The sequence below is a fragment of the Betta splendens genome, chromosome 4 (assembly GCF_900634795.4).
Source record: "Betta splendens chromosome 4, fBetSpl5.4, whole genome shotgun sequence".
Taxonomy (NCBI): Eukaryota; Metazoa; Chordata; class Actinopteri; order Anabantiformes; family Osphronemidae; genus Betta; species Betta splendens.
The window spans coordinates 33,838,274-33,860,727 of record NC_040884.2 but is presented as its reverse complement, the minus strand read 5'-3'; the positions used below and the strand labels follow the sequence as shown (position 1 = coordinate 33,860,727).

The window sequence follows — 22,454 nt, the reverse complement described above, 5'->3', positions numbered from 1 at the left end:
AGGTACAGAGAAGGAACAGACGAGATCAGCTCCAGGAGGCAGGCAAAGGTTCGGTACACGGAGAAACTCAGCGACGGTACAGGTAAGGGCTAGACAAACTCACTGGTCAGACGGTCGGGCAAATGTCACAACCCAGGCCAAGGTACAGGAGTGGGTCTGGCAGGAATCGGCGGTCAAAAGCAGGCAAGATCAATAACATGAGATAAAAAGACTAGGACGCTGGATAGTGGTGCAATGACTCGACAATCTGGCAGCTAGAGTGTGTGAGAGGTGGAGACTAAATACTGGTGTTGATTTACTAATTACAGACAGGTGTGAGTAATGGGAACCGGTGATGACAGCAACAGCTGAGGTGAGATGTGAACAGGAAGTCCTTTCAGAATAAAGCAGGAACTGACATGAATCGTGACAGTACCCCTCCCCCTAGGGCGTCTACCACGGCGCTCACGGAGGCCCCCCCCCCCAAACCAGGGCGGGCGGTCTCAGGAGGAGGGACTGAATCCCTCCCCGTCAAGGCAAACAAGCAGGGTGGGCAGAGGGAGGACTGGAGGAGGGTCAAAACGTGAGTCCATATGAGTCCACATACCGAAACAGAAAGTCCAACAGTCCATGACAAGCAGGGTCCAAACTGTCCTCTCACGGGGGATGGTGGCGAGGAGAGGGCTGGTTGCGCGGCACTCCCCATGCCCAAGAGCCAGGCTGGCGGAGTCCGGGAGGGCGGAGCCAAGTCCAGCCTCCTCCCGACGGAGGTGATCCGAGGACCCCAGAGTTGCGGCGGACGATGACGGCAGAGGCCGCGCCATCGTCGTGGCAGGAGGAGACCCCAAGTTGAGGAGGCCCCAACGACGGCGGAGCCGAGGCGGACGTGGCCGCAGGAGGCAGCGCCAACCAACCGGCAGGGGGTGACGACGGCGAGGCCACTAGTACGGCAGACGAACCAGAGGCGAGGACAAATGTGGAGGCGAGGCCGGAACCAGAGACGAGGAAAGACGTGGAGACGAGGCCGGAACCAGAGACAAAGCAGGGACCAGAGACGAGGACCGACGTGGAGACGAAGCCGGAACCAGAGATGAGGAAGGGACCAAGCCACCAGGAGCTGAGACGAGCGTGGCCGGGACCAAGCCACCAGGAGCTGAGGAAGATGCGGCCGGAGCCGAGCCGCCAGGAACCGATGCAGATGCGGCCGGAGCTGAGCTGCCAGGAACTGATGCAGATGCGGCCGAAGCCGAGCCACCAGGAACCCGGAGCCGAGCCGCCAGGAAACGATGCAGATGCGGCCGAAGCCGAGCCGCCAGGAACCGAGATGAGCGTGACCGGGGCTGGTCCACCGGGGGCCGATGCGTCGCAGGAACCTTTGGCACCTCCCCGAACGGCTCCTTTTTCCCCAAGGAGACAAAGGCGAAAGTCTCTGCAGGGCCACCAGGCGCTGCAGCAGGAACGACCCCTCCTGGAGGCCGACAGGAACTGCAGCGGGAGCTGCGACAGGAACGACATCCTCCTGGAGGCCGGCAGGTACTGCAGCGGAAACGAGAGCGGGCGCAACCTCCTCCTGGAGGCTGGCGGGAACTGCGGCAGGGACGGCAACAGGAGCGACCTCCTCCTGGAGGTCGGCAGGAACTGCGGCAGGCCCGACCTCCTCCTGGAGGTCGTGGGGGACTGCAGCCGGAACTGCGACAGGAGCTGTAGCCGGCGCGACCTCCTCCTAGAGGTCGTAGGGAACTGCAGCCGGAACTGCGACAGGAACTGCAGCCGGCGCGACCTCCTCCTGGAGGTCGGCGGGGACTGCGACAGGAACTCCAGCTGGCGCGACCTCCTCCTGGAGGTCGGCGGGGACTGCGACAGGAACTCCAGCTGGCGCGACCTCCTCCTGGAGGTTGGCGGGGACTGCGGCAGAAGCTCCGATGCTAACAGGAACTAGAACGGCGTCCTCGCGGGAACCGACAGGAACAGGAACTAGAACGGCGTCCTCGGGGGAGCCGACAGGAACAGGAACTAGAAGGGCGTCCTCGAGGGAGCCGACAGGAACAGGGACTGGAACGACCTCTACAGGGCCGACAGGAACTAGAACGGCGTCCTTACTGGAGCCGACAGGAACAGGAACGGCCTCTACAGGGCCGACAGGAACTAGAACGGCGTCCTTACCGGAGCTGACAGGAACAGGAACGACCTCTACAGGGTCGACGGGGATTGGAGCGGCGTCCTCACTGGAGCCGGCAGCGCTGCTCCCGGACTTTCCACTGGAGCCGGCAGTGCTGCTCTTGGACTCCTCACTGGAGCCGGCAGCGACTGAGACGACGTCCTCTCTGGAGCCGGCAGCGACTGAGACGACGTCCTCTCTGGAGCCGGCATGGCTGCTTGCAGCTGCTGAGCTCGGCGGAGTAGACGTCGGGCCTGATTGGATGTAAATAGCACTTGTTTAACGGGTGGTGCCCTCTGGCTGGGACAAGGCCTGAGCGTGACTTGACTGGACTGGAACCTAAACGTGTCTCGACTGGACTGGGGCCTGGACGTGACTCGACTGGACTGGGACGTGACTCGACTGGACTGGGACCTGAACGTGACTGCTGCCAGCCGCTGGCGTGGCTGCTGGCTGCAGGCCTGGGAGTTGCAGGGCCTCACACAGGGCAGGTTCCCTCAGGATGAGGGAAGCTGCCTCCCCGAACAGTTGTTCCTTCGTGCCCTGGTCTGCTGTCAAATCAGCAGTGCCCATCAGGTGGGCAAAAAGGAACGCAATCGGGGGAGAACAGTGGAGGTGGATCCGCTGTGCGACGCTATCTGGGATGCCTGCAATCGACATGACACACTCAGTAGGGGAACCGAGGGAATCCTTTGCCGGGGAGGAGAGTTGCTCGGCCACCGCGACCGAGGTCTCTGGACCCTGGACCCCGGAACTGTGCCCTCGCCGACGCCGTCTGGAGCGCCTGCGGCTGACCGTCGCCTGAGGCGCTGAGAGCGGCGGGGGCTGGGTCTCTGTAGCTGGTCTCTGGAAATCGCCGCGGATATCCTCCGGTAAGCTCGGGGAAAAAAACTCCATCGCTCCAGTGCGTGGTTATACCCGGAGGCGAGCAAACAGCGAAAAAAAAATAAAAAGAAAAACAGCAACAGACCTGGGTGCAGGCTTGGCGCTGGCTGGGTCCAAGTCTGGCCAGATTGTTCTGTCACGAACACACGGCTGAGGACCCAAATGCACAGCGCACTCTCGGACTGGATGAATTTGAGCAGGGTTTATTGCATAAACGTTGTCTATCAGTCCAGGTCATACACAGGATGGCTCAACAAAAGGTACAGAGAAGGAACAGACGAGATCAGGTCCAGGAGGCAGGCAAAGGTTCGGGAACACGGAGAAACTCAGCGACGGTACAGGTAAGGGCTAGACAAACTCACTGGTCAGACGGTCGGGCAAATGTCACAATCCAGGCCAAGGTACAGGAGAGGGTCTGGCAGGAATCGGCGGTCAAAAGCAGGCAAGATCAGTAACATGAGATAATAAGACTAGGACGCTGGATAGTGGTGCAATGACTCGACAATCTGGCAGCTAGAGTGTGTGAGAGGTGGAGACTAAATACTGGTGTTGATTTACTAATTACGGACAGGTGTGAGTAATGGGAACCGGTGATGACAGCAACAGCTGAGGTGAGATGTGAACAGGAAGTCCTTTCAGAATAAAGCAGGAACTGACATGAATCGTGACAAACCTACGCTATAAGAGAATGGAGAGGGGTGGTGGATAATCTGCTGGAATGTGTGACAGTAGAAATTCTTATGGAAAAGAAGAAAAATGTTGCATATATAGGGCACCTTGAGCCAGCATTGAAAACTTTAATGATTGGATGGAAGGAAAGTATTCGAGAATAAGTCAGAAATTATTGTTTATATGTGGGACTTCAATATAAATCTTATATAGATGCATCCATCCATCCATCCATTTTCATCCGCTTATCCGGGGCCGGGTCGCGGGGGCAGCAGTCTAAGCAGAGAGTTCCAGACTTCCCTCTCCCCGGCCACTTCCTCCAGCTCTTCCGGTGGGACCCCAAGACGTTCCCAGGCCAGCCGAGAGACGTAGTCTCTCCAGCGAGTCCTGGGTCTTCCTCGGGGCCTCCTACCGGTGGGACATGCCCGGAACACCTCCACAGGGAGGCGTCCAGGAGGCATCCGAACTAGATGCCTGAGCCACCTCAACTGGCTCCTCTCGATGTGGAGGAGCAGCGACTCTACTCCGAGCTTCTCCCGGGTGACAGAGATCCTCACCTTATCTCTAAGGGAGCGCCCAGCCACCCTGCGGAGGAAGCTCATTTCAGCCGCTTGTATCCGTGACCTTGCCCTTTCGGTCATGACCCAAAGCTCATGACCATAGGTGAGGGTAGGAACGTAGATTGACCGGTAAATTAAGAGCTCTGCCTTTCGGCTCAGCTCCCTCTTCACCACGACGGACCGGTACACCGACCGCATTACTGCAGCCGCCGCACCGATCCGCCAACTCCTCCCTGAACCGCCGCCTCTCCTCCCTGAACCGCCGCCTTACCGTGGTGGAGGAGTTTGTGTGCCCGAATGACCCCGGGAGCTATGTTGTCGGGGGCTGAATGCCCCTGGTAGCTCCTCCCTGAACCGCCGCCTTACCGTGGTGGAGGAGTTTGTGTGCCCGAATGACGCCGGGAGCTATGTTGTCGGGGGCTGAATGCCCCTGGTAGGGTCTCCCAAGGCAAACAGGTCCTGGGCGACGGGCCAGACTAAGAGCGGTTCATAACCCCCCTATGAAAGGCAAACCACCAAGGCCAGAGACGTCGCCCGGTATGGCGCAGCCGGGGCCCCACCCTGGAGCCAGGCCCGGGGTTGGGGCTCGTATGCGAGCACCTGGTGGCCGGCCGGGCACAGCCCGAAGGAGCGACGTGGGGCCGTCCTCAAGTGGACCCACCATCCGCAGGAGGAACCGTAGGGGGCCGGTGCAGAGTGGATTGGGCAACAGTCGAAGGCGGGAGCCTAGGCGCCCCAATCCCTGGATAACCAATCTAGCTATTGGGACATGGAATGTATATAGATGCAGTTTAACCTATATCTGAAAAGTAAATTATAGCGATAGTGAACAAATGCGGTAACAAGACATGTACTGATAGTGATGGAATCACCATAACAACTGTTAGGTGGGTAGTTGAAGGGATATGCAAACCATTAACTCATATCTTTAACATGTCATTTCGACTCAGGAAGTTCCCCAGTAGAATGAAAACGGCAAAGGTTATTCCACTGTATAAATCTAGTGAAAAGCACAGCTTTACAAATTACAGACCAGTTTCTCTGTTATCACAGTTTTGAAAAATCCTAGAAAAACTTTCTAATAAAACATTAGATTATTTCATTGACAGATATAAAATCCTCTCTGATTGCCAATATGGTTTTAGGTCAAATAGATCAAAATCATTGCCATTACTGACCTGATGAGGACATAACAACTGCTACAGAGGCAGCCGGTAAAAGTGTCTACCCCCACCGTGTTTGGGTTTCAAATCTGCCGCGTCAGTGGCGGGTTTGTACTGCGGGAGGAGTGTGTTACGTCCTTCTGGCCTGTAGGTGGCGATTGACTCCCACTTTTGGTCCTAAAACATCGTAGTTGCTTACGTCATATAGCCTCTTGTAGAACAACCAATGATCAGGTCTTGGGTGGCCTAGTGGTTAACGTGCATGGCCACAATGTCTTTTTTTTTGTCCGGGGTTCGAGTCTGAGTGAAAGCAGTTTTTTTATTTTAATTATTGGAAAAACAGCGTCCCTGATTTCTCGCTGTTGGTACGGGCAATTTTCTTTCCGTGGAATGCTTCTTTAATGCACCACACGGCAAGACAGTACGGCACATGTACACTTTTTTCTTTACGCCGCTCTCACCCAACGCGCGTCACCTTTTTCCTGTCCCCCGTCAACAAGGAAAGGTAGGAACTAATGTTGATGACAAATAAAATCACAGTAGCTGAAATGTCACGTTTCCCAAACATAAAATAAAAAAAATAAAAAGGAATATTAACTAAGGTTACACTACTACAATTTTAAAAAGTGAATAAGGATGATCTAGACCAGAGGTCTGCCACCGGTAACACCCACGTTTTAAATGAAAAAAAAAAACAAACACTGGGAGCCGCGGAGGGCGGCAATATTATATTATTTGAGAACATTCAACATTTGTTTTTTAATCCAAAGAAGACATAAAAGTCGGGGCTCAGAGATCTAACCGATGATAAAACATTGTCAAGGCATCGACAAGGACAGCTAACTCGCTTTTCCCTGCTTCAAACAGCTGTTTTAACTGAGAGCAACCCGTGCGGCATCACCGGTCAGTCTGTAAACGTATTAATTTTTTTTGTAAATAAAAATAATGTTTGCCCTGTTCAAACCTGCATGGGGAATAAAAAAGATTCTGATTCTGAAAGCGGCTGAGCAACTTCGTAGGAACACATTTCATATGGTACAAGTGAAAGGGACACTAACAACCCAACGCAGCCGAGGCTGTAGCAGCAGAGAAACGCAGATCTTTGTCCTGCGTGTTGATGCGCGTTTCCCTTCCCCCAGTGTCCCTGCTCTGGGACGTGGATGGCCCCGCCCACTTTCATTCAACAGACGGACATGAAAGAGGGAATAACGAAATAAACAGCTGGTTAACTTTGTAGGAACACAGCTGTAGCTCTGCAATGACTTTATGTGGTACAGGTGAAAGGAGTAATAACGAAATAAACAGCTGGTTAACTTCGTAGGAACACGGCTGTAGCTCTGCAATGACTTTATGTGGTACAGGTGAAAGGAGTAATAACGAAATAAACAGCTGGTTAACTTCGTAGGAACACGGCTGTAGCTCTGCAATGACTTTATGTGGTACAGGTGAAAGGAGTAATAACGAAATAAACAGCTGGTTAACTTCGTAGGAACACCTTGTAGTAGGAACTGGTATATTTAGAAAACCCAGTAGTACTAGTGTTAAGGTGTGTGAACTGGGGAGGAGACGGCAGCAGCGACTGAAGAGCGACTGAATAGAGTTGATGTCTTCCCCGCTGACAGGCGCATTCATTTGATAATGCACGTACCTTGGCTGACAGTTCAGTTGAAAACACACTGAATCTTTATTAAACCGTCCCTGAGTAACATCTATGAACTGCAGTTTCTTCCTTGATTATCCATGATTATTATGAAAGAAGTGCAAATCTTCGCCAGTCCAAATTGTGCAATTAATACTGTGTTTACAATAAAGGTAATAAATAATAATAATAGTATTTTCATTTTAAAATGCACTGCATATTTTAGACGAATGTCGAAGTGCTACAAATAACTTAGATCAGAAAGCTACGATAAATACATACGTTTTATTTTTGCAGAGTAAACATGTAGAACAAACTACTTGCTGCATTAATGAGTCTTAGACCTGCAGCTGATCACGCCGCCCGATGCTGCCCAGTCTCCCACAGAGCTTTGTCCTGAAGCTGAAGTATTTCTCACCTGCTGATCGAGAAGTAGCAACACATTAGCATGTCTATGCGCCTCTACGAAGGAGGGGGAGGGGTGTGTAGATTTCCTTTGCGACTGTGAGCAAACATGAGACAAGCAAAAGCTTGGTCGAACTCAGATCCAAGTCATCTGAGTACGAAACACATCACATATCATTCGATCTCGTGTTTCAGTCAAGCGGCAGTCGGGAGCTCTCTGCTACGACTGCTGCCCCGTGACCCGTCCACGGTTGAGCTTCCATTAAAAATTAAAAGCAGAGGTTTTTTGTTTTTCGTTTTTCTCTAAACGAAAAAACAGCTTTAAATTCAAGTCCGTGTGTTTCTGTTAAAAATATTTTTGTTCGGTTTATTGGTTTGTAATGCGATGCTTTTATTCAGGATAGATAGACGGATGGGAAATCAAAGTTTTGAAACATACACGGGCCGAATAAGTCACATCAGCCACTCATTCAGTTACAATGACACGCACAGTCAAAACAAAGTCTCGCTACATTTAGTGCGCCACTCCCCCGTTCCTCTCGTAGCCTGCATTTGCACATCCACACATTTGTGTATTGGTCACTCTCTGTCTGGACACATGACTCCGAAACACGTCACGTGTTTGTGTAAGAGTTTGATGTCTCCACCAAATTATAAGCAGAGGTAACGATAGAACGACTTTTTGTTTTCCGTTTGTCTCTAAACAATAAAAACATATTACCTCCAATTCCGTGTATTTTTGTAAAAAACAAATATTTTTGCCTGTTTAATTGGTTTGTAAGGCGGTGCTTTGAATAAAATCCGTTTGCAGCTCAACGAAAGAGAAACAAAAACGCCGGTGAAAGTGGCTGGATGGACGGATGGGAAATGAAAATGTTGAAACGTACATGGGTCGAATAAGTCTCTCAGCCTCAGTTACAATGACACGCACAGTCAAAACAAGTCAAACTGCAGTTCTGCAGACACAGAGTAAACGCGTAGGAACAAACATGTTGCTGTAATGCGTCGCTGTAGATCTGCTGATTTCTGGCGTCCTGTCAAAATTACGACCGACAACTGCTGTAAAACAAATTCCTATGATTATTACGGTTATTTACGTAAAATCTACGACTATTGGAAAACATTCATTAACAAGTTGTGGAAGTTTAAAACCTAAATAAGCGGCTGTAGTCGCAGATGGACTGCGCTCTACGTCTTTACTTGCGCATTCAAATTATATTAATTAAACCGCGACGCATAATCACGGAATTATGTGAAGTCAATATGTTGTATCAGATGTTAGAGCGGTGGGTGTGTACATATTTTTAAGAGACGCCTTCTATTTAAAGACACGAATAAGCTGAGGAGAATAAAAACAAGAACGTGTTGCTGCTGTGGCGCTGCCTGTTTTAAACCACACAGAACAATTATAACTTCGCAGTGAACAGAAAACAGCTAAGCCATCAACAAGTTGTTGCCCTTCACACTCCCCATGTTTTAGCACACAACAGACACTTAATAGTAAAATAGGTCTGGTGTAATATATGTGTGTTACAGGTAGAAATGAACAGTCGGACCTCAGTTACGCTGTAGTGCTTTGGAGGCTTCTAATCAACGCTGCGCCACCTGGTGGTTAAAACGAGACTAGCGTCCTGATTTTTTTCAGCCAGCTGCAGGATTAAAAATCTTTAGTCAGCGACGCACTCGCTGCGCCGTGGCGACGCGTCGGTACTGCAGTAAAAACCCTAGTCACTTTGAACCGCTGCCACTGTATGGATGAGAAGAAATACAGAATGGGAATATTTATTGACCTCAATCATAAATTATTATTGGATAAATTAGAAAGATATGGTATCAGAGGAATGGCTCTAAAATTGACCAGATGTTATTTGGCACAGAGGTGTCAATTTGTGAAGTTGGGTGAATATCAATCGAGTGAGTTAGACATTGTATGAGGAGTGCCACAGGGTTCAGTTTTGGACCTAAATTATTTATATAATACATTAACGACATATGCAATGTTTCTCAATTAATGAAATTAGTTCTATTTGCTACTATATGGACATCAGGGGAAAACTTAGAGCAACTCTTTGGACTGGTTTCACAGGAACTTGAGAAGATAAAGAAATCGTGTGATAGTAATATACTATCTCTGAATTTGGATAAAACTAATTTCATGGTATTTTGGGAATCATAATCTAGATAACTAACAATTGAAAATTGGGGGAGCTAATATAGAAAGAGTACATGAAATGACATTTCTAGGTGTCATAGTAGATCATAAATTTTCTTGGAAATCTCATGTCAGATATATACAAAAAAAAATGGCCAAAAATATATCTATATTGGCAAGGGTTAAAAATATTTTGAGACAGGTTTGGCATAACTGCATGGGTTCTTCAGCAATTGAGCCCCCGGCCCCCTGGCACAAGCTGAGCTTGAACCTCGTGGTGGGACCTGGGATCCATGCTCCCGGTCGCAGTTCCACAGGCAGCGGTCAATCTGAATTGCCTAGGGCAGTGGCGTCACAACCTGATTCTGCCGCCAGCGTGTGGAACCCTATGGCGTATTTAGCAGTGCTGCGTCTGCCCTGCCTCCTGGAATATCTGTTTCAGCACCTTGGCGAAGCTTTAAAACAAGAACGGCAGAAGAAGAGATCACCCAGGCAGCAGATCCACGCACCCTGAGTGGAGAACAGACCAACACAATAGATACAGGACCAAGTGGTGAACTGTTTTTTTTTCAACTCATTGTTTTTGCTAAACAAAATTCATCACATCCCTTCTCCCACTCACAAGCACATTCAAGTAATAATGTATTCTCACCTTGGCTGAAAGATCTACTGAAAAACATATCAAACAATTACCAAACCCTCCTTAAATACCATTTATGAAGTACTTCATCAATTACTTGCGATTATTTTTGGAAGAAGCAGTCAGTCAGAATAATTATAATAGATTTTATCTGTAATGCACTTTTCATTCATTGAGTCTCAAAGTGCTAACATACACAAAAAATAAAGAAAAAAAGGTGTAAACAATTAATTAAAGTAAAGTCTTAATGTAAGAAAGGTCTTAATGTTGAGTATAAAAGAGTTCAGGCTCTGTATGGCTCTAAGATGGACAGGAAGGCGGTTCCAGAGCCAAGGTGCAACTGAGCAGAAGGCTCTGCTCCCCACGGTACAGTGCCTGGTGAATAGGATTTTGAGGAGCATGCTTCCTGATGGTGCGGGTGGAAGGTTGTAGACTGATCAGCTCTTGCAGATATGGTGAAGCAGGATTTTGTTGTCAATCAGGGATGAAACAGGAAGCCAGTGGTTTTTACAATTCCAGCAGCATTGTTTTTGATGCAGTGTCTATGAGGGCATTTTATTGAAATTGATGCCCTATTTAAGGTTCTACAAAACAAAGTCATGGATATTTGATTTTGTTCTGCTCAAATCCACGACACAGTTGGAGTTATAGAATGCATGAGTTTGACCCATTCTATGAACGGTACGACCAGAAATGCACCACACTTGGCCTAATAGACAGTGTAGGTAAACAGTCAGTCAGAGATGAGAGGAGAGGTGAAGAATGTTTTATAACATTCTGGACAACATCAGTGTTCAAATGGGAACCAGGTTTGACCACTTTGTTGAACACTTTGTTTTATCAAATGTCACAACATTTTGGTGATAAGAAATCTCTAAAGCCTGACAAAATATGCAAGGTTTTTTGACTTTGGCAGATTAAAGGTTGACTTAATTGGACTGTACAGCTCACAAACAGTAAGTGACACACCTAAAGCTTAAAATGCATTGATTTTTTGAGATACTTGTCTCACTAGATGTTTGGTGTAATATATATATATTACAGGTAGGAATGAGTCATTAGGTCTCAAAAATGATGCAGTGAAAATGGTGGTCACTTTGATGACGGGCTGATAATGGAAATTGAGTTGAGCAGAACTTTTGGGATGAGGTGCAATGTTCAGAATGATGGCCTCAGTTCCTTACATAGTTTCTTCGATGTAACTCTTTGCAACCTCAGTAAAGTACGGGAGAGATTGCAGGGAGGAAGAGGTAGACAGGAAAGGGGTCCAGAAATTGAAAAGAGGATGTTGTGGACTTTAGATCTAAAAAAGTCAAAAAAGCTGTTGCATCACACTTCTATAGCTTCAGTGAAAAAAGACAAGCTGTGGTTCCATGAGATGGATTTTCATTGATTTTGATTAAAGTAAGATTGACTCTGTGCATCCTTCAAGGATTCGAAATAAGCTTTTGATGGTCACAGAAAGCAAGCAAACAGTGAGTCTAGACTTTTTAGACTGGTGATCCATGTCGTGACCAGCCAATTTTTATTCGGCTTGATTCCTGTGTATACCAGAGAGTAGAGCATTGAAAATTTACTTGACGGGAGGATGCAGGTCAAGAGTAATGCTCAGGGATTTGTTATAGTGTTCTACCAGTTTATCCACTGTTGTACTGACCAGCCATGGAAGTTAGATCAATCAGTTCTGCTGTGTTCTGTTGAAAGCATACAGGAGGGATCGTCCACATGAATGTTTAAATCCCCAACAATAACTATGTTGCTTGACATGGAATAGATAAGTAAGTTGTGTATTTCAAAGAGAAATGAGGAGTCAGGCTTGGCGGTATATAAGCAGCACAGTCATTGAATATGGCGGTTTGCATTTGAAGGCTAAACACTCCATGGAGGTAAAGTCTGGCAACGGCAGGGGAGAAAATTTCAGATCATCCCATTGGGTACTGACCAAGTCACCCCAACACACAGAGCAGTGGGCTTTCTCCATATAGAAGTAGCCCTTGGGGGCAGGCTTCATTAAGTTTTAAATAGTCTTCTGGTTTGTGACAATTTTTAACTTTTTTATAGTCACGTCTTTTACCCAAGATGTGATCATGTATGATGGACTGATTACCAATAACGATGATACAAAATACAGAGGGCTTACTGAGAAATTTGTGAACTGGTGCCAGCAGAACCACCTCCTGATCAATGCAGGAAAAACGAAGGAGATGGTGGTGAAATTCCGCAGACGGCAGCCTGCTGTGATCCCACCGATGCACATCCAGAGAAGGGAGAGAGTGGACTCTTACAAGTACCTGGGTGTGCATCTGAACAACAGGACTGGACACGGATGCACTGTACAGGAAGGGTCAGAGCAGACTTTACCTGCCGAGGAGACTGAGTCTTTTGGAGTGAGGGGGCCACTCCTGAAGACCTTCTATGACTCTGTAGTGGCATCAGCCATCCTGTACGATGTGGTCTGCTGGAGCAGCAGCAACACAGTGAGGGACAGGAAGAGACTGGACAGGGTCATCAAGAAGTCTAGCTCTGTCCTGGGCAGCACTCTGGACACGGTGCAGGAGGTGGATGAGAGAAGGGTCCTGGCTAAACTCACATCCATCCTGGACCAGGACTCTCACCCACTGAAGTACTCACTGTCTGCTCTGGAGAGCAGCTTCAGTAGCGGACGAATCCACCCTCGCAAGATTCCGCAGATCTTTCCTGCCTGCTGCTATCAGACTGTACAATCAGAACTGTTAACCACGTCCCACTAAATTCACTCACCCACTGCATCAGTGGTTTATATAGTAACCTGCTCTGCACAATATTTGTGCAAACTCTGTGAATTATCATTTGTCTACTCCATATTTACACAATGCATAACATAAAAAATTATCTGTGCTACATTTGTTCAAACAAGATACAAGACTTATATTCATTACTGTGCAATAACCCTTCAATGACCTCATACTCACTCCACCTGTACTGTACTACTGTGCCAACACGAACTGTTCTCTCGCTTTCTTCTTGCTAATCTGTACTGCTGTTGTGAGAAGTCCCCACTGCGGGACCAATAAAGGTTTTCTTATCTTTTCTTATCTTAATGGCCTTTACGACGCCTGCAGAACAGCAGCTTGAAGCACAGCCTTCTATTAAAGCCCGTTCAAATAAATTCAATTCAATTTTATGTATATAGCGCTATAGGTAGGTTTAAGACCTTACCTTAAATTTCCATTAACTGGAGGAAACCGGAGCTGACAACCATGCTGAACTTGAACTTTTATAGTAGTACAGTAGTATTTTTCTAAATTAATTTAATTTAAAGACTGCAAGCCTTTAATTCTGCTTTTTATTTATGTACAACAACAGATGTCTCCTGTGTGTGTGTGTGTGTGTGTGTGTGTGTGTGTGTGTGTGTGTGTGTGTGTGTGTGTGTGCGTGTGCGTGCGTGTGCATGTGTAGGTGGTTTGGCAGCAGTGATCTACACCGATGCTTTCCAAACTTTGATCATGGTTGGTGGATCTTGTGCATTGATGTTCATAGGTACAGTGCCGACACACACATATAATTTTTTAAAAACTATATACTATTATCTCATAATAATGTTTAAATCTGTCTGAGTTGATATTTTGTAGTTGTAATTTTGAAGAAAATATGTTTTAATATTTTATAAACAAGTTTATTTAAAAATATGTTTGCGTACATTTCACAGGATTTTCCAAAGTGGGTTGGTATGAGGGCCTTGTGATTCGTTACATGTCTGCTGTTCCTTCGGTGACAGTCACAAACACATCTTGCCATCTACCACGTAGCGATGCCTTTCACATATTCAGAAACCCTGTGTCTGGGGATTTACCCTGGCCAGGTCTGATGTTTGGACTTACAGTACTGGCTACGTGGGTCTGGTGCACAGATCAGGTAATTTTACCTAAAATTTTGTCCTTTTAAATTCTGAGGAATTGTGTGAATTAATAATGTTTTTTGTATGACCACCGTAGGCTGCACCAGAAAACAATGTTTAGGTGGTAAATTGTTTATTCGAACATATGGGGCACCATAGTTCACATTTATTTACCAGGATGGAAATATTTATTTTTTCAACGCCACAAATAAGTGTTGAGTGAATGACTGAGGCTTTCAGGGGAATAAAAAAGCCTCCTACCAGTGCGACATGCCCAGAATGCCTCCCCAGGGAGGCGTCCAGGAGGCATCCGAACCAGATGTCCGAGCCACCTCAACTGGCTCCCCTCGATGTGGAGGAGCAGCAACTCTACTCCGAGCTCCTCCCGGGTGACAGAGCTCCTCACCTTATCTCTAGGGGAGTGACCAGCCACCCTATGGAGGTAGCTCATTTCGTCTGCTTGTATCCATGAAATTTCCCTTTTGGTCATGACCCAAAGCTCATGACCATAGGGGAGGGTAGGAAGGTAGATTGACTGGTAAATTGAGAGCTTTGCCTTTCGTCTCAGCTCCCTCTTCACCACGATGGACTGGTACACCAACCGCATTGCTGCAGTCGCCACACCGATCCGTCTGTCAATCTCATGCTCCTTCCTTCAGTTGTGAACAAAACCCCAAGATACTTGAACTCCTCCACTTGGGGCAGGAACTCTCCTCCAACCTGGAGAGAGCAAGCCACCTTTTTCCTGTCGAGAACCATGGCCTGATTCTCATCCCAGCCGCTTCACAGTCATCTGCAAACCGCACCAGCGCATGCTGAAGCCAACAGGACGACATCATCTGCAAAAAGCAGAGATGCAATTCTGTGGTCCCCAAACCAGAACCCCTCCGACAAAAGGCAGCCCTATTTAAGTCCACTATGCACCGGGAACTGCAAACCAAGCTCCTGCTCTGGTTGTACAGAGACCGAACAGCCCTTAGCAAAGAGCCTTGGATTCCATACTCCCGGAGCACCTCTCACAGGATGCCACGAGGGACGCGGTCGAATTCTTTCTCCAAGTCCACAAAACAAATGTAGACTGGTTGGGCAAACTGCCACAAACCCTCAAGCACCCTGCGGGTATAAAGCTGGTCCAGCGTTCCACAACCTGGCCGGAAACCACATTGTTCCTCCTGTATCTGAGGTTCGACTATCAGACGAATTCTCCTCTCCAGTACCCTGGCATAGACTTTCCCTGATCCCCCTATAGTTGGAACAGACTCTCCTCTCCCCCTTTTTTTGAAGAGGGACAACCACCCCAGTTGTCCAGTCTAGAGGAACTGTCCCCCTCATCCATGCGATGTTGCAGAGGTGTGTCACCCAAGACAGCCCCACAACATCCAGAGACTTGAGGTACTCAGGATGGATCTTATCCACCCCCGCTACCCTCCCACCAAGGACCTTACAAACTACCTTGGTGACCTCAGCCTGGGTGATGGGCAAATCTACCTCTGAATCTGCTTCCTTAGCAGAAGGTGTGTTTAGGGAGATCAGTACTCCTTCCACCGTCCGATAACATCCCCAGTCGAGGTCAACAGCTCCCCAGAGTTGGTGAAGGACTGCTTCCCCTTGCTGAGACATCAAACGGTTTGCCAGAATCTCTTTGAGGCCAGAAGATGGTCCACTCAGACTCCATGTCTCCAACCTTCCTCGGGAATCTGGTCGAAGCTCTCCCGGAGGTGTGAGTTAAAGGTCAGCCAGATGTTCCCAACAGACCCTCACGATATGTTTGGGCCTGCCAAGTCATTCCAGCCTCATTTCCTGCAAGCGGGATCCTACTCACCACCAAGTGTTGGTCATTTGACAGCTCAGCCCCTCTCTTCACCCGAGTGTCCAAAACATGTGGCCGAATATCAGGTGAAACAACTACAACGTCCATCATCAACCTCCAGCTTGGGGTGTCCTGGTGCCATGTGCATCGATGGACACTTATGTTCGAACATGGTGTTTGTTATGGCCAAACTATGCCTAGCACAGAAGTCCAATAACATAACACCGTTCGAGTTCAGATCAAAGAGGCCGTTCCTCCTAATCACGCCTCTCCAGGTATCACTGTCATTGCACACGTGGGCATTGAAATCTCCCAGAAAACCAATGGGGTCCCCAGTTGGAGGCAAACACTCCCTCCTGAGACCCCAAGAAGGCCAGGTACTCCACACTCCAGTGTGGCCCGTAAGCATAAACAACATTGAGTGACCTATCCCCCACCCGAAGGCACAGGGAAGCGACCCTCTCGTCCACCAGGAAAAAGCCCCAACACAAGGTGGCTAAGCTGGGGAGCTATGAGCACGTCCCATGTCCCAGTACCCAGATTGGTTATCCAGGGATTGGGTCGCCTAGGCTTATGCCTTCGACTGCTGTCCAATCCACTATGCACCAGCCCCTATGACTCCTCCTGCAGATGGTGGGTCCACCTAAGGACGGTCCTACGTCGCTCCTTTGGGCTGTGCCCGACTGGGCCCAGTGAGAATAGGGCCAGCCACCACGCGCTTGCATGTGAGCCCCAACCCCAGGCCTGGCTTCAGGGTGGGGCCCCATCTGCACCATACCGGGCAACGTCCTTGCTGGTTTTCTTTTCATAAGGGGTTTGTGAACCGCTCTTAGTCTGACCCGTCACCCAGGACCTGTTTGCCTTGGGGCCAAACAGTGGCATTTAGCCCCCGATAACATAGCTCCCGGGGTTATTCAGGAACACAAACTCCTCCGCCATCATAAGGCAGAGATTCAAGAAGGAGGATAAAAACTTTTTAAAGTAAAGGATAAATAAACCTTTTTTTAAAAAAAGTTTTAAAAGTTAATGTTGGCCATTCTTGTCTCTGATTATTAAACATTTCTTTCACTTTCTGATGGCTGGATTATGCTTTGTTGACCGCAAAGACGTCGCTGGTTTACTGTTGATGATCTGACTATCTCACTTAGTAGTATTTATAGGATCTAGGTAGACGGACAGAACCATGCAGTAAATGGGAGGAGCGGTGTAATTTGATATGAAAGGCAGAAATAAGCCATAATTTAATTATATTTGTAACTATTTCATAGATATCTAATATATTAGTACTAATAATGTTGAATGAAGCATCCTTCTGGGAGCATAATGAACTATAAGATCTTTAAGATAAGAAGGTTTGTAAAAGAAGGTGCATTGTAGGTGAGTAGGAGAATGTTAAATTCTATCCTACATTTTGAAGGCAGCCAGTGCAGAGAAGCTAATGTAGCAGAAATGTGATCTCTCTTTCTGAAGTCTCGTTAGAGCTCTGGTTCCAGCATTTTGAATTAGCTGTGGGCTTTCGAAGGAGCTTTTAGTACATCCTATGAGTAAGGAGTTACAATAGTCTGGCATAGAAGTAGCATGAATCAGTTCCTCTGCATCGCTATGAGAGAGGACGCTTCTAATTTTAGCTATATTTGTAACATGAAAGTGGGCGGTTCTAGGGATTTATTTAATACATGATGGTCAAAGATGATACCAAGGTTCGTCAAAGTACAATCTGAGGGTAATGTTATGTTATCTAAAGTAACTATCTAATCCAATAGTGTACCTCTGTAAAAGGCTGAATTTACTTAAAGGAACCTTTGGGCGACATAATAATATCACCTAGAGGAGACATGGATATTCAATTAAATTCCATTGAATTTTATTTATATAGCGCAAAATCACAACAAAGTTATCTCAAGGCACTCTACAAAGTAAGGGTTAGGACCTTACACAATTAAACCCAAAAGATCCCACAAACAGCACCCTTTCATTTGACAGCAACAGTGGAGAGGAAAAACTCCCTCTCTAACAAGGAAGAAACCTCCAACAGAGCCAGGCTGGATGTGGGCGGCCATCTGCCTCAACCGGTTGGAGTGAGGGAAAAGCGAGGGAAAAAAACAGCAACAACCACAAGCATGAGAACAAAGTGTTCGGCTCGGAGCATAATGAACTATGAGGTCTTTAAAATAAGAAGGAGAGAGTAGGAGAATTTTAAATTCTATCCTACATTTTACAGGCAGCCAGTGCAGAGAAGCTAATGTAGGAGAAATGTGATCTCTCGTTCCCTCACTCAAGTCCTGTCAGATCTCTGGCTGCAGCATTTTGAGTAAGCTGTAGGCTTTTTAAAGAGCTGTTAAGACATCCTATGGGTAGGCAGTTACAGTAGTCTAGCCTAGAGGTAACAAATGCATGAATCAGTTTCTCTGTATCACTCTGAGAGAGGATGCTTCTGATTTTACCCATATTTCTAAGATGAAAGTAGGCGGTTCTGGAGATTTGTTTAATGTATGATGTACATTAATGTATGATGTGTGATGTTATGCCATCCAGGGTGGCTATCTGACTCAATAGTGTCTCTCAGATTTTTAGGCCCAACAATAAGAATTTCAGTTTTATCTGAATTTAATTGTGAAGGAAGTTTTGGGACATCCAGGATTTGAGGTCTTTTAAAGGTCCATGCACACACTTTTTCCATGCTACACGGTGCTAAAGAATTGGACCTTGATGTCTCAGTAAGGTGTCTGTAACTTTTCATTCCAAAAAGCTCTGTAGATTGCCCACACGACCCGTCTGAAAATGTGTGTTTTAAGCTCTCGTCCAAAATGCTCTAATTTTGTGTGTCGCAAGCAAAGTTGATCACCACACCTCTTTGAGGAAGCGCATAGCCGTGATCCGCCGCGGGGATCAAAAGTCACAGTCACTGATTCCACCGTAACAGCGAAACTGGCTACCTTGTCCTCGTAGTGGACACATTTTCAACTTAGCTTTTATAGTGCTGGTTTGTTAAATCTTGGCATGACATTAATGACCTCTTTTCTGTCAGGTTGCTCAAATTCTGCTCGGAGGGTCGGTGGGGCAGGAATGTTCACAAGGTCCTCCATACAACAACCTGAGTCCAGCAGGACTTTATTGAAGATGTTCTCCATCACATTTTCCACATAATCTGCACCATAACACTAGAATTACAAATTACCCGTATGTATACAGTTGACCAACTGCATACAGAGTAAATATATAGACAATAATATAGATCAGATTATTAGTGACGTGTCGTTCGTGAACGATTCGTTCAATATGAACTAATCTTTAATATGACTCGGGAGGAACGAGTCCTCTCAGTGAACAACTCGTTTAGTACGTGCAGTACCTTCTCTCGCCACATGGCAGCAGCTGCTTAAGGTTAGTCAGCAGGACCGGAAACAGAAATGATTCGTTCAGGACTGACTCAACTGAGCTTCATTCCTCAAGGATTAGTTCTATTGTCACGTGACAGCCGAACTGCGCAGGCTCTGTAGAGCAGCAAGCGCTCTAGTTTGTTCCTGATTCACTCCTACGGATTCATATGGATCGTTCGTTCGTTTTAGTTTTAGGGAACTTATTGTTACCTTGTGCTTTAAAAGTCTCACTAATTGTCAAAATAAGTTTTAATTCACTTTACCAGCCGTCATGTAAAAGGCAGCTCGGCTGCGTGATTTAGTTCATTGTTCTCGTTCATAGTTCATCATTCACAACTCAGGCTCTTTGGCGAGCACCAAGTACTACAGTACTTGGCGAGCACCGAGTACTACAGTTCTTTTGTATGTTGTCGTCTATTGTTGTCGCCTATTGTTGTCGCCTATTGACAACCGACATACAATATTTATTCATTGAATCATAATTATATGGTGGTCTTTGATTCTTGTAGATATGTGTAGTTTAATTGTGTATATAATGTAAAGAGTGATAAGTGTGTTCATAAATACTTTTGAAAATTCTATTAACATGTTAATTGTGTTATACTTTGCCCTAAAATAACAATAATAATAATAAAAATAATAATAATAACAATGTAACGTTTTGGCCAAGATAAATGTGCCAATGAACCAGGTAAATATTTTAGGGAACTTATTGTTACTTTTTGCTTTTAAAGTCTCACTAATTGTCAAAATAAGTTTTACTTTCACTTTACCAGTGAAGAGTGTGTTGTTGTCCCTTTGGCCTGTAGGTGGCGGTTGACTCCCACTTTTTGTCCTAAAACATCGTAGTTGACTGTGTCATATATCCTCTTGTAGAACGACCACTTTTCAAGTGTCAGCTGGCCTAGTGGTTAAGAAGGGTGTCTGTAAAGTTTTTCGTCCCAGGTTCTCATTATTATCTCATTATTATCATTTGACCCACAAGATTACATTTTCGTAATATTTAGTCCATGGATCCCCAAGATTACGAACCGCTGGTCGCCTGTCGCAGACAATTATAGTATTTAGTATAGTTATGTACGTAAGTAAGTTATGGCAAATTACGGCAGTTTAAAACCGAAAATAAGAAGCTGAACAGTGCGCCCTACCGCATGCAGCGTTCGATTTGTGGCAGACAAGCTACTGTAACCCTGATTTCTCGCTGTTGGTACGGGCTACAATTTTCTTTACGTGGTATTCTTCTTTAATGCACCACACGGCAAGACAGTACGGCACATATACACTTTACGCCGCTCTTACCCAACGCGCGTCACCTTTTTCCTGCCACGTTTCCCAAACATAAAATAAAAAAAAAATAAAAAGGAATACTAACTAAGGTTACACTACTACAATTTAAAAAAGTGAATAAGGTCTAGGATCTAGACCAGGGGTCGGCCACCGGTAACACCCACGTTTTCAATTAAAAAAAACACGTGGAGGGCGGCAAAATATATTATTTGAGAACATTCAACATTTGTGATGTGTGAACTGGGAGGAGACGGCAGTAGTGACTGAAGAGCGACTGAATAGAGTTGATGTCTTCCCCGCTGACAGGCGCATTACTTGATAATGCACTTACCTTGGCTGACAAACACACTGAATCTTTATCAAACCATCCCTGAATAACATCTATGAACTGCAGTTTCTTCCTTGACTATCCATGATTATTATGGAAGAAGCGCAAATCATCGCCAGTCCAAATTGTGCAATTAATACTGTGTTTACAATAAAGGTAATAAATTATAATAATAGTATTTTCAATTTAAAATGCACTGCATATTTTAAACGTTCCTTGATGTTGCCATCGCTTGGTATTGCCACATCCACCACTACGGCTTTCCTCTGCTCTTTATCCACCACCACAATGTCTGGTTGGTTCGCCATTACCATTCTGTCAGTCTGTATCTGGAAGTCCCACAGGATCTTGGCTCGCTCGTTCTCTACCACCTTGGGAGGTGTTTCCCATTTTGACCTTGGGGTTTCCAGTCCATACTCTGCGCAGATGTTCCTGTATACTATGCCAGCCACTTGGTTATGGCGTTCCATGTATGCTTTCCCTGCCAGCATCTTACACCCTGCAGTTATGTGCTGGATCGTCTCAGGGGCCACTTTGCACAGTCTACACCTTGGGTGTACACCTAGCGTACAGTCTCAGGGTGCTGGATTTGGGGTGGAACCCTCCATGCATGGTGAGGAGCTTTCGTGTCTTAACATCTGTGGTCTGTATCTCTTCCTTTGGCCACCTTATTATTCCTGCAGGGTATCTGATCACTGGCAGGGCGTAGCTGTTTATTGCCCGGGATTTGTTCTTGCCATTGAGCTGGCTTCTTAGGACTTGCCTTACTCGTTGGAGGTATTTGGCTGTTGCCGCATTCCTTGTTGCCTGTTCAAGGTTGCCGTTTGCCTGTGGTATTCCAAGGTACTTGTAATTGTCCTCAATGTCTGCTATTGTTCCTTCTGGGAGTGAGACCCCTTCTGTGTGGATTACCTTGCCTTTCTTTGTCACCATCCTCCCACATTTCTCGAGCCTGAATGACATCCCGATGTCTGAGCTGTAGATCCTGGTGTCTTGGATCAGCGAGTCGATGTCTCGCTCATTCTTAGCGTACAGCTTGATGTCATCCATGTAGAGGAGGTGACTTATGGTGGCCCCGTTCCAGAGTCGGTATCCATAGCCAGTCCTGTTTATTATTTGGCTGAGGGGGTTCAGACCTATGCAGAACAGCAGTGGGGACAGTGCATCTCCTTGGTATATGCCACATTTGATGGATACTTGGGCGAGTGGCTTTCCATTGGCTTCAAGGGTGGTTCTCCACAACCTCATCGAGTTTGCATTGAAGGCCCTTAGAGTCCTGAATCTCGCTGGATAGCTCAATCGGTAAAGTCACAGGACTTGCATGCGGGGGGTTCCTGGTTCGAATCCCCGTTAGGACGAATAAGCAACCAGTGTGGGTCCTTGGGCAAGACCCTTCAAGCTACTGCCTACCTCATGAGAGACAATGAACCACATGAGATACCGGCTCAGACGTCGCCTGGTCTAACAAGGTCTGCGTCAGGTGTTGGAGAACCAGAGCACCTTGATGAGAAGTGGGCTACTG

The 22,454-nt window shown here is 46.7% G+C and overlaps 1 protein-coding gene across 1 annotated transcript in view; it reads left to right on the top strand.

Moving 5' to 3' along the window:
- Positions 1-22,454, top strand: part of slc5a9 (solute carrier family 5 member 9) — a 185,704-nt gene that overhangs the window by 119,001 nt on the left and 44,249 nt on the right. Inside the window, exons 7-8 of the mRNA XM_029148717.3 lie at positions 13,689-13,769; positions 13,939-14,144. Of these exons, the coding sequence (XP_029004550.1) occupies positions 13,689-13,769; positions 13,939-14,144 (287 nt within the window). The remainder of the gene's footprint in view (positions 1-13,688; positions 13,770-13,938; positions 14,145-22,454) is intronic.